The sequence below is a fragment of the Python bivittatus genome, unplaced genomic scaffold (genome assembly GCF_059951505.1).
Source record: "Python bivittatus isolate LINGU-HERP-01145 unplaced genomic scaffold, Pbiv_v1 ctg000180_np1212, whole genome shotgun sequence".
Classification (NCBI taxonomy): Eukaryota; Metazoa; Chordata; class Lepidosauria; order Squamata; family Pythonidae; genus Python; species Python bivittatus.
In genome coordinates this window covers 4,396,054-4,406,828 of record NW_028277047.1, presented here as the reverse complement: position 1 = coordinate 4,406,828, position 10,775 = coordinate 4,396,054, and the positions used below count along the sequence as shown (strand labels likewise).

Here is a 10,775-nt window from a genome sequence, read left to right as displayed (position 1 = left end):
CAGACGTGATGACTCATATTAATTATTAAGTTTATTTATTACAGAAATATTTCTAGGAAATTAGTTAGCATAATATTTGATGAGATACAGAATGAAAGGAGGAAGGATTCCATTAGCCCCGCCCACTCAACGCTCCCTTGGCCTCGCCCCCTCGAGCACTCCCCGCCTACATCCCGGGGGAGTGACGTCACGCCCTAGTCACGTGAAGCGCCCCGATGTTAACGTTTAACCAAGTTTCTTTTTTCTCAGCTGTTCTTGATTTCAAGATCTCAGCGCTGACTCTCATTTCAAGTACATTAATTGGATCAAAATCATTAAAAGACCGCAAGGGCACGTGACGCGGGCGCCCACCGACCCAAGGGGCAAAACATGGCGGCGCCCGGGTCGGCTTCTTCCGTTCCGGAGCCGCCGGCGCTGAGGAGGGCGCATGCGCAGAGGGGTGGGTGGTATCCGTTGAGGAAAGGAGAGGTGAGAGGGGGGAATGGGGGGTCCTGAGGAAAGGGGGGGACCCGGGCGCGGGGCGCCGAGGAGCCTGGAGCCGACCGGGGGGCAGCGGGAGCTGCAGCAGCCTGGGGGCTCAGAGAGGGGGCAGCCTCAGGAAGGCGGGAGGGGAGAGGAGGGGGACCCCGACCGGGGGGCGAAGGAGGCCCCGGGGAGGCGCTTCTCCGGGCTGGGAGCGGCCCTGGGGCTGAGGAGGCTGGAGCTCAGGGACGTGGCGACCCAGGTGTCTTGGGCCCCAGGCGGGGGGGCCGCTGGGAGCGGGGCCCCCGAGGAGGGCCGGTCCAGGGCGGCCGGAGAGCAGGCCCAGGCCGAGGCAGGGGGGAGCAGGGGGGCCCCTGGGGGGTGGGGGGCGCTCCCAGGCATCGAGGGCCCGGGGGACCCGTGGGGGGCTGCCTCCGCAGGGGCTGGCCCTGGGGCCCCTGCCAGCCAGAGCAAGGTGGGGCAGGACAAGCGGGCCTCCTGGCCGGGGGGCCTTTGCGAAGGTTGCGGGGCCGGAGCCCCCAAGGAGGCCCAGCCCAAAGAACTGGGGACCCGGCCAGCCTGTCGCAAGGCTTGGGAGCTGGGAGCCGGGGGTCCCCGGGAGAGGTTGGAGGAGAGCATGGGAGTTTTGGCCCTGGGGGTCAGCCGCAGCCTCTCGGGGGGTCTTCCTGGCCATGCGGGGCCCAAGCGGGACTCTGGGAGAGGCCCCGCTGTTTGGCTCCAGAAGGAGTGGTACCGGGACCCTATGGAGGGCTCGGGGCAAATCTGGGTGCCCCGCAAGCCGGCCAGGGCCTCCGAGAGAATGGGGCTGCCTTGGCTGAAAGAGGGGTCCGTTCCCAGAGAAAGCGGGGCCGAACTCAACCAGGTGTGGATCCCCAGGGAGAAGCCCGTCCCTGCTGGAGGGGGGTCTGGGGACGTCTGGGTCCACAAGGTGAGGAATCCCTCAGGGACTGGCATCATGTGGGTCTGGGCCAAGGTGACCAACTGTAGCGAGGAGGAAGCAGTGAAAGAAGCGAGAGTTTGGACCTTCCGGAAGGAGGGCCCGAGGAAGGGAGGGCAAGATGAGGGAGGGTACGGGGTCTCTTAAGAAGCATGTGGGGAAGGTTACTGGGGAGGGTGTGGGTTGGGGGAGGGAGGGACTGCAGACCGGGAGGGGTGGGGAGGACAAGCTAGGCTCATTTGGAGGAAAGGGTTAGATAAGCAAGGGGAGATTGTGTCAAGAGGGAGGGTGGCCAGAGCAAAGGGACCACTGAGTCTTCTCCTGGGGTGGCGATTCCATGAGAGAATCTGGACGGTGGTGGTGGCGGCTGCTGCTACCAGGGGAGGGAGCAGAGCCCAACTCGCCACTAGCCGCATGGGTAAGTCTGGAGGCTCTGGAGAAGCGGGGGGCTGCTTGCTGTTGCATGCCAGGTTAGCACCCGGGGTGGTCGTGCAGCTCCAAACACATACGTCTTGAGCGCAAAAAAACTGCATGAATGACTCTGGGGCCAAGGTGGGTGAGGCGGGTAAAAGGAGAGGGAACGTGCACAGGGTTGGTTCTCCTATATGTCTAACACTAGCTTATAAAGAGCCAGACCCTCCAGGCCTATTTATCTGAGAAGACCTTAGCTATCCCAGATCTCAAGCAAGAATCATTCTCTGTTCCGCTTTCTATTCAACCTCCAACTTTTTACCCCTCTTGGAGCCCCTCCAGGGCTCTGGGTGTCTTTACAGAACCATGTGAGATTGGCATGGAACTGGGATCTGAGTTCTAGCATCCAGCATCAAATGTCTACAAGCCAGATAGTTCAGAACAGAGGACACACTGCTCCATCATCTTTTTAAGAATCGGTGCACCCGGGTTCCTGGGTATTCTTTTTGGGGTCCTTGTTTGAAATTCAGATGGGCACTGTAGAGAAATGCTACAGTCCTACGGTTGTATAGTCCACATGTTCTGCTTGCCATGCTAACCTCAGTGCCTCTAGGCAACTGGACATGACCTTTGTAAGAATAGAAATACTCCCTGTGAACCTGGATTTAAAGAATGGTCTGGCTCTGGCCCACAAGGGAGCAGACCATTCCTATATACTATATCCATTCCATCAGTTGCTTTTTCAAACAGTTCTGCTGCCCTGTGGAATGGGAAATGATTTCTATGATCCGGCCTTTTGGGAAAAAAACAAATCTGTCAGGTCATGCCATCTTATTGGGGATTTTTTAACAGGTTGTTTTTAAGGTAAGCCACCCAGAGTCAGTTACGTTGGGTGGTTCTATAAGACTAATGAAATAGATAGATAGTCTTTATTACAGTCAGCAAAAGGCTGATTAAATAAATAAGCATGGTATAGAGAGAAGTTAGGAAATAGGAAAGAGAGCCAGTTTGGTGTAGTGGTGAAGGTGCTGGCGTAGAATCCAGGAGACTGAGTTTTAGGCCTCCCTTTGGCATGGAAGCCAGCTGGGACTTTGGGCCAGTCCCTCTCTCTCAGCCCAATCCACCTCACAGGGTTGTTGTTGTGAGGAAGGGGTATTATGCATGTTCACCGCCTTGAGTTATAAAAAATAAGGGCGGGATAAAAATCTAATAAATAAATAGAGCAGGGGTGGACAACCGGTGGTCTTCCAGATGTTCCTGAACTGTAGCCTGGTCAGTCTGGCTATGGTGATGGCTTCTGGGAATCACAGGGATGTTGAGTGCCGCATGTCGAGGGCTGCAGATTCTTCACACCTGGAGTAGGGCCCCTGTCCCAGTTGGCACCGTATGGATTTCATAGATGGGTTGATCTCATCCTCCCATGCTCTAGACCGAAGCCTCTCCGTGCATGCTGCCGAGCTATCCCATATGATTTTGTGACTTCCCAGCTTGCAGCTCTCCTAACCAGTTTTGACCTCCTCAGGGGCTTCAGCGATGCAGGCGAACCTGGGGGCGGCGCTGCTCGCCCTGGCTCTGTGGGCACTTTGTTCCCCGACGCTGAGCACGGAAGGCAAACGGAAACTCCAGATCGGAGTCAAAAAGCGCGTAGACAATTGTCCCATCAAGTCCCGCAAGGGCGACGTGCTCCATATGCATTACACGGTGAGTGCTGCAAAGTGGGCACGGAAGAGAGTTAATAGCCAGGGTCTTCAGGACTTTGGAATAGGAGGTAGAAGGGGACCAATTGTTTTCCAAAGTTCAAGGGAGCGTTAGAAGCCAGAGCAAAATTTAAAAATCCTTGTAAACCATAGCTAAAATAGACCCCCAGGTATGTGTGTGGGGTGCATCACATTTAACTGTAATGTCAGGATTTTGTTTAGGACAGTGTTTTTCAAACTTGGCCACTTTAAGATGTTGGGCTTCAATTCCCAGAATCCCCTAGCCAGCATGGCTAGCTGGGGGATTTTGGGAGTTGAAGCCCAGACGTCTTAAAGCGGCCAAGTTTGAAAAACACTGGTTTAGCATAAACCCAACTCTTGCGGTTTATAAACTAGGGTTTCTACCGGAATGAGCAATTCTTGTTGGCTTGAGGGCCAGATAATGCTTTGTGTGGCATGTTGAAGGCCATGTTCTAGAAGTGGGAGGGGAAGGCAGGACTTATTTGAGGAGGGGGTTCAGGGACGCTTAAAATCCTCCCAACCCCCTCAGATGCAAAAGAGGGCCAAATTTTTGGTCCCACCCACTTTGGGGTTCCACACAAGGGGCACTTCTGATCTGTCAGCAGCCTCTGGACCCTCTGTGTGCCTCGGAGTTGTTGTGCAGCCCCAGTCAATTGTGGCTTATTTAATTCAACAATGGGTTTGTGTGACAGTGCGAGCACGCTAGCTGGCCAATTGAGCCTGGGGTTTTCTTCCCTGCAAAACCCAAAACTGTGAATGACCGAAGTTTAAGGTTGGGTACTCTCCCTAAAAGGAAAAGAGAAAAGCGTGTGAAACTGACACCTCCACGTTTCCCTTGGGGTCTCCTTCTTGACAGCGTTGGTCTTTACTGCTGCTGTTGCTCGGCAGTTTGTCTGGTTTGGGGAGTTCACTAGGCACTTCCTTCAGGCTAGTGTGACTTGAAAGTTGCATGTGTGATTCTTAGTCACCCTCCCAGCGTATGTACAACTCAGCTGTCTTTCAGCTACACGCCCTTGCTGACTCACACATGCAGTTTCAGAGCTTGGTGATGGGAACGTGAATGGCTGACCGTGGAAAGCTCATATTTCCTGTCCAATTTGTGGACTGCCTAACCAATGAGAGAGAGTGATGTGGCCAAAATCCCATTCCTTGTTGTCGCCAGGTTTTCCCTTGACCTCAGGGGCCGTAACCCTTTGGTTTCTGAAAGGCACCGCTTTCTCCACCGTTCCTCCTTTTCCCTTCCCTTCCTTTATGAGTCAGGCCTTGCTCATGATGAAGTGGACGAACCTGGTCTCTAGGAACGTCCCTTGGCTCCTTGGGGCAAAAAAGGAATTTTTGATTTCTGATTGAGGTAAAACCAGAATAGTGATGTGATCGCAGCCTGTGAACTAGCACATGGGATGAAAAGGACGTTTTGCTCCCTCTTGTAATATCCGTACTCTGAGGTCACCCTGCCATTTATTTACTGTATAAATAAATAAACTATACCATCCTGCCGTATTTCACAAAGACTCGGGGCACTCTTGGAGGCTCATCCTATAGCAGAGAAAAAACTCTTACATTTCCTAAATCCATACAGGTTGATGGTTACCTTAGATGGCTTTAACATGGGATTTAGACAAATGCCTAGAAGAAGGGGAGAAGGAATAAAGGCCAGCCTCCCACTCTTTGTTATGTCTGAAAAAGAAATCTTCCGGCTTCCGAGGTAGTCTATCTGAACCTTAGTTGTTGACCTCCTCTTTTGCTCTGAGTTAAGCGACCCCTTGGCCTGATCTAGCAGCAAGGAATTCCCATGCTAGCTTCCTACAGCGAGTCCCCCCATGTGTCGAGGGACAGAAGAGCATGAATTCAGCTGTAAGTTCTCTGTCTAGGATGCCCGGCTAGAAGAGAGCAAGGCCTACTTCTTGTCATTTTAGGATGACAAGAACCGGAGGTTGGTGTCAGAGTCGCAACTCGCTCATGGTCCATTTCATTTTCATCTCTGTGCCTCCTCAGGGAAAACTGGAAGACGGGACGGAGTTTGATAGCAGCTTAACTCGCCATCAGCCCTTTATCTTCTCCTTGGGCACCGGACAAGTCATCAAAGGCTGGGATCAGGGCCTGCTTGGGTAAAGGCCAGCTTCTGACGAGGAACGGGGGTTGGCGTGGATTTGGAGCGCCCGGGCTGGAAGAGCAGGGTCAGATATTTCATTCGCTTACTGATGTAGGCAAGTTTGAAACAGCCACCATCGTAGCCCGTTTGGTGGTGTATGGAAACATAAGCCCCCCAGTCGGGACATAAAAATTGTAGCACAGTAATTAAAACCAACAGTCAGCAATCTAAGCGGCGCAACGTTAATTTTCTGATGGCGTTCTCCTAACTCAGTATTTCTCAACCGTAGCAGCTTTAAGATAGGTGGACTTCAACTCCCAGAATTCCCCCGCCAGCCATGCTGGCGGGGGGATTCTGGGAGTTGAAGTCCACTTATGTTAAAGCTGCTACGGTTGAGAAACACTGTCCTAACTGGTTTAAAAAGCTGTCTGGAAGTTCTCCATCTTAACTTTATTATGGAAAGTTAGCAGTGTTGGCTCAAACCTAGCTTCCGGGGAAGACTGTTCCATGATGTGAAGGCTGCCCCGAGAAACACCTTCTCCTGGCCTTAGCCCTCCCTCCCCCCAGTTTCTCAATAATAGGGAATTCTGAGCAATTTTGCCTGAATTTTTTAATTCCCAAGGTGGTGTGGGTCCCTACCACATTTCAAATTCTTGGCTCTCCTCAAAAAGGCATTGGGTTTGCCCTGAGCATTTTCTCCTGGGACTCTCGAGGAATTAGCTTGCATATTTTAATAAAGAACGGTGCATTCCATGACTCGGCACTTCTCTGTGTCTCTGATGTATCAGAGGCACCTTTGGCAATGCAGGCACAACCCAGGTCTGTTTAATGAGCAAGTTTTTAGCCTTCATGGTTTTTAGAATTTAAATTTCTGACTGCCTGGGGTTAGTCTGGACGGAAGGACAGGGGCATGCTTGTACCAGTTAAAATGGTGGTGAGTAAAATTCTAGTCCTCAAGATTTGTAACGCCAAAGCATTCTTTGTCGTTTCTTTTGTGATTTCAGGATGTGCGAGGGTGAGAAGAGGAAGTTAGTCATTCCCTCTGAGCTGGGTAAGGAACGAGAGCATAATCAGTACAGGAATACCACCGGGTTGGCACCGTGCTCCCAAACAGAGTGGTGGCATCTGTGCCCTGGCATTGATGCTTTGCCCCTCTGCATATTCAGCTGTGTGTAATTTTCTGGAACTTGACCGGGGTAGTTTCCTAGCATTATTTGAGATCTGGTTGATTGGGCTTCTGTTGTGTTTCCTCACAGGTTATGGAGATCGGGGGGCACCACCCAAAATCCCAGGTATGTCTTCTTTAACCTCCATTTCCTCACATTCAAGGTCCTTCTCTGGGGCAGGCCTGGCCCTAGAATGGGACATCCCACTCTGTTGACCAAGCAGTGAAGAATTTACATCCTGTGTATCATCCTTACTTCAAATTCTCCCCACTGGACTTGACCATGTTTTTATTGACTTCATTAATACCCTGATCTTCTGCCCAGCCCAGGGGATAAAAAAACCTGCCCCAAATCTCAGTTGTCAACTAGGTTCCTACCAATGGGTGGCATCTTCAATTTCTGCCCTCTTATTCCCCCACCCCCACCCCTTTCTCTTTTCTCACCCTATTCCCAGGCGGCGCCACGTTAATTTTTGAAGTTGAGCTGCTGAAGATTGAGCGTCGGCAAGAACTATAGCTACACATCTCTTCCAGGAAGAGTGGGCTCGTGGGGAGGGGCATGCGTGAGAGAGAGACGGACAGACAGGCCGGGGAAGGATCCGGAGAAGGGTTTGTCGATCGTAGATGGGCCAAATAAAAAAGCACAGACCAGATTTGTCCCATGACTGCAAGGGGGAGGAAGTCGCCTGCGGGCAAGCAGAGAACGGGATGGGAGTGTTTCTTTTGAGCCCGTCATACCCTCACTTGCACGTGTCGTCTGTGAAACAGCAGCTCGCCAGGCTGATCTTCTGCCACCTCCAGGCCTACAAAGCTGGTGCCAGGCCCAGCAGATCATATTGGGGTATATCATCCAAGGCATAGGCGTCTCCTTGGGTTCAAAAGCTTGCCAATTTATTTATTTTTAATTAATTTATTATTAAATTGATATGCCACCCATCTCCCCCAGAGGGTGACTCTGGGTGACTTACAATTTAAAAAATATCCAATATCCTGGGGCTTCCAGCCACAAGGGAGGAAGAGGGTACACAGGAGGGAGTGAAGCTCCGTAGTGCCTAAACCGCTTTCGAGTCCCAGCCCTAAAGTGGGGAGGAGGTGCTGCCTGTTCGACAGTTGAGACCAAACACCCCGGGCATTTGAGAATATATGCCAGCCTTCCCCAGTTCAGGCCTGGATTGGATTTCTCAGGATTCCCAGACCCTGTGCCCACTGCTGACTCTGGAAAGAGTCCGGAGTGGGCCGTGGGGCCAAAAAGAGCAGTGGCAGCCCCATTGCCGGGTTCATTTCCCTAAGTGCCTCTAGATCAGTGTTTCTTAACCTTGGCGACTTTAAGATATGTGGACTTTAAGATATGTGGACTTCAATTCCCAGAATTCCCCAGCCAGCATGGCTGGCTGGGGAATTCTGGGAGTTGAAGTCCACATATCTTAGGTTGAGAAACACTGCTCTAGATCGTGTTGGAGGAAAAGGAGCAGCTGCAACGATGTCACCCAACGCTCTTCTTTTAAATGCTGGTCCTCCCCCCCTTTTTTTCCTGTTCTCTATTTTAACTGCAGCCGGTATCCACAGCCTCAATCTCTCTGGCAATTGGCACGGGACCTGGCAGTTGCCCTATTCTGCCAGGTGCCTTGGCACCCAGCCTGGCCTCCTTGGATCGATGTTGGCATTGCGAGGATCTTGAGTTGCGGCCGCAGGGGAAGGTTGTGGAGGAGGAAAGTGGCCTCTGATCAAGGTGTCCTTGTTTGGCAGTGTCTCCTGTCACCTTCCCTTCTGTCTCTGCAAGGTGGACTTGCAACACTGGCAGGCTTGCAGGAAACGGGGGGGGGGGCACGTTGCCATCCTGCAGCCCTGCCCTGGTTTGTCGACAGCCAAGGTGCTCTTTAATGGCCGTAGATAAAACAGACCCCCGTTTTTGCTGAGGGTTGCAAAGAGGCTTGTTTGTGTTTCGGTTCAGACATTGCCCTAAGAGGGTATGATTGGTTGAAACCTTACACTTTCTCTCTGGGGTCTGTCCCAACCCTGAACTCGACTCAGATGAAAAGTAGGCTGTCCAGGATACCCCGTGTATCCTGGATGGAGAAGAGACATCCCAGAATTCTCCTGTAATGGCCCATGGAATTCTGGGATCCCCCCCCCCCATTTGTATACTAATGCCCTCTTTCTCCAGGGAGCACGGAGCTCTCAGAACAAGCTGCCAAGCGTCTGCAAAAGAAAATAAAAGGCTTATTTCTCCCACCCTGACTTCACAGGAAAAAACTGGGTTTGTTTAAGGACAGCAGGGACTCAAATAAAGGAACGGAAGTTCCCGGCGCAAGGGACGTGGTGAGAAAGTGAGATAACAGATGAGTTTGTACTGCTGAGCCCGGAACGAGATTGAAGCGGCGGGTGGAATCATGCCGCTAAAAGTGCGAGTGTGAAATTGCTGGATTTTTGCCAGCATTGTCTAGCGTTCAGCCCAGCAGCCGGTCACAAGTGTCCCAGACGTTCCTGGTCAACCCGCTGCACGATTTGCATGGAGGCTTTGGGTCCTCCAGGAAACGGAGAAGTTTCGTGTGAGTCTGATGTGCGATGGCAGCCTTCCCCACCCCACGACATAAGTGGGAACAGTTGAAATGGTGGCCTGTGATGGGGAGGATCACATTCAGGGCTAACTTTGTGGCTTTGTCTGTTAGGCCAACGGTTGTGCGTGTGATCAGATTAGTTCTTGTAGCCCTGCGGAAAGAGCTCTATTCATTTTAAACCTCCTTTTGTCATCTTCTGAGCACTGAAAATCATCATCTCACTGCCCTTCCCACCCATTGTGTTGTGATTCTGGCCACATCCAGTACTTTCAGGTCTAGTGCACTGAGAATTGGGTTCCTCTTTTTTTTTTTTACCTGCATAAAATATAAAATTCTCTCTCTCTCTCTCTCTCTCACACACACACACACACACACACACACACCCCTGAATGTTGGGATTTGATGAACGGGTCTGGGGATGTTGGCAGGTCTCACGTTTCTGGGCAAGCCCTGCAGATGTTTTAGAAACGTGCTTTGCAAATGGGCAGCTAGGAAAGTGTATGCTTGTGCTCCCTTGTTTCAAATCGGAAAGACGAGATTCCTCGCTGGGAAGAGAGAGGCTTTTCTCCTGCCATCCACGAAAGGCTTAGAGCCACCTGATCTTTTTAGATGTTTTTAAGAACATGCACAGCCTCCGAACAATCCCCAGCCCAGCCTTGTGGAACCAGCATCCTTGAATCTTCTCTTTTTCACCCATGGGCAGAAGGGCCCTAAGTGGTGGTTCAGAGTGCCAGCTTGCTTTCTCCCATCTCCTTCCCGGCCCGGGCTCCGCGAGAGGTGCCAGGCTTTGGCGAAAGTGCCTCCGAGCCACGTGGACGAGCAGACCCAAGCGAGCAGCCTTCTCTGCTCAATGGTGACTTCAGGCTGGAAGCACGAAGCGCCGATTAGCTCCAGGCCCCGCAAAGCATTCTTTCCTTGCTGAGCTCAGCCGCGACCGAGGGGGGCGGCGGCGCTGTCTGCAACTCCGCTGGGACAGCCGAGGCAAAGGTGTGTCGGTCTGTATTTTTCACCTCTAATTAGAAGTGGTTTAGAGGGAGGAGTCCCTTTTGCCAGGGAGGGGAAATCAAATGTCCTCTTCTCCCCCCCCACAACACACTAGTGACCAGGGAAGCCAAAACTGCCAGCCACGGTTGGTCACAAGTCTGAGTAGCTTTAAGATGACATCCCCGAAGCAGTGCTGTGGCTAAACCCCGATTCCTGGAATAGCTAGCTGTCTAACTAGCATGGTTCTTCCCCCTGTCCTGTAATAATTGCCGCATGAGAAAAACGCCTTGCTGCAGGAAAGTGCGTAGCCCCAACCTTCATGCGTTTCTGCAGCTGGAGTCTCCCAGGTGCCCTAATCCAGACACCCACCAGCCTTTGCATCTTCTGTTCATGTCTGTGAAAAAGCGACCAGAATCGGGCAATGTGC

The 10,775-nt window shown here is 52.1% G+C and overlaps 2 protein-coding genes across 3 annotated transcripts; both read left to right on the top strand.

Moving 5' to 3' along the window:
- The first annotated feature begins 331 nt into the window (after positions 1-331).
- FKBP2 (FKBP prolyl isomerase 2) lies at positions 332-7,457 on the top strand. Of its 2 annotated transcripts, none has more exons than XM_088137364.1 (6): positions 332-468; positions 3,354-3,532; positions 5,545-5,657; positions 6,646-6,692; positions 6,898-6,933; positions 7,262-7,457. In XM_088137364.1, the coding sequence occupies exons 2-6, from the start codon at positions 3,365-3,367 to the stop codon at positions 7,321-7,323; spliced, it is 426 nt and encodes a 141-aa protein (XP_087993490.1). In that variant the 5' UTR covers positions 332-468; positions 3,354-3,364; the 3' UTR covers positions 7,324-7,457. The 2 variants fall into 2 exon arrangements, with proteins under 2 accessions (XP_087993490.1, XP_015744729.2); XM_015889243.3 differs by lacking the exon at positions 332-468 and adding an exon at positions 1,652-1,838.
- LOC148216367 (uncharacterized) lies at positions 482-1,601 on the top strand. The gene has a single exon (XM_088137363.1). The coding sequence runs from the start codon at positions 482-484 to the stop codon at positions 1,565-1,567; it is 1,086 nt and encodes a 361-aa protein (XP_087993489.1). The 3' UTR covers positions 1,568-1,601.
- Positions 7,458-10,775: the final 3,318 nt, after the last annotated feature.

Excerpts from the sequence above, each read along its gene's own strand:
- LOC148216367 (XM_088137363.1), top strand. The coding sequence starts at position 482 with ATGGGGGGTCCTGAGGAAAGGGGGGGACCCGGGCGCGGGGCGCCGAGG.
- FKBP2 (XM_015889243.3), top strand. Across the intron at positions 3,533-5,544 it reads TGCTCCATATGCATTACACG|GGAAAACTGGAAGACGGGAC; the intron begins GTGAGTGCTGCA and ends GTGCCTCCTCAG. Across the intron at positions 5,658-6,645 it reads TGGGATCAGGGCCTGCTTGG|GATGTGCGAGGGTGAGAAGA; the intron begins GTAAAGGCCAGC and ends TTGTGATTTCAG.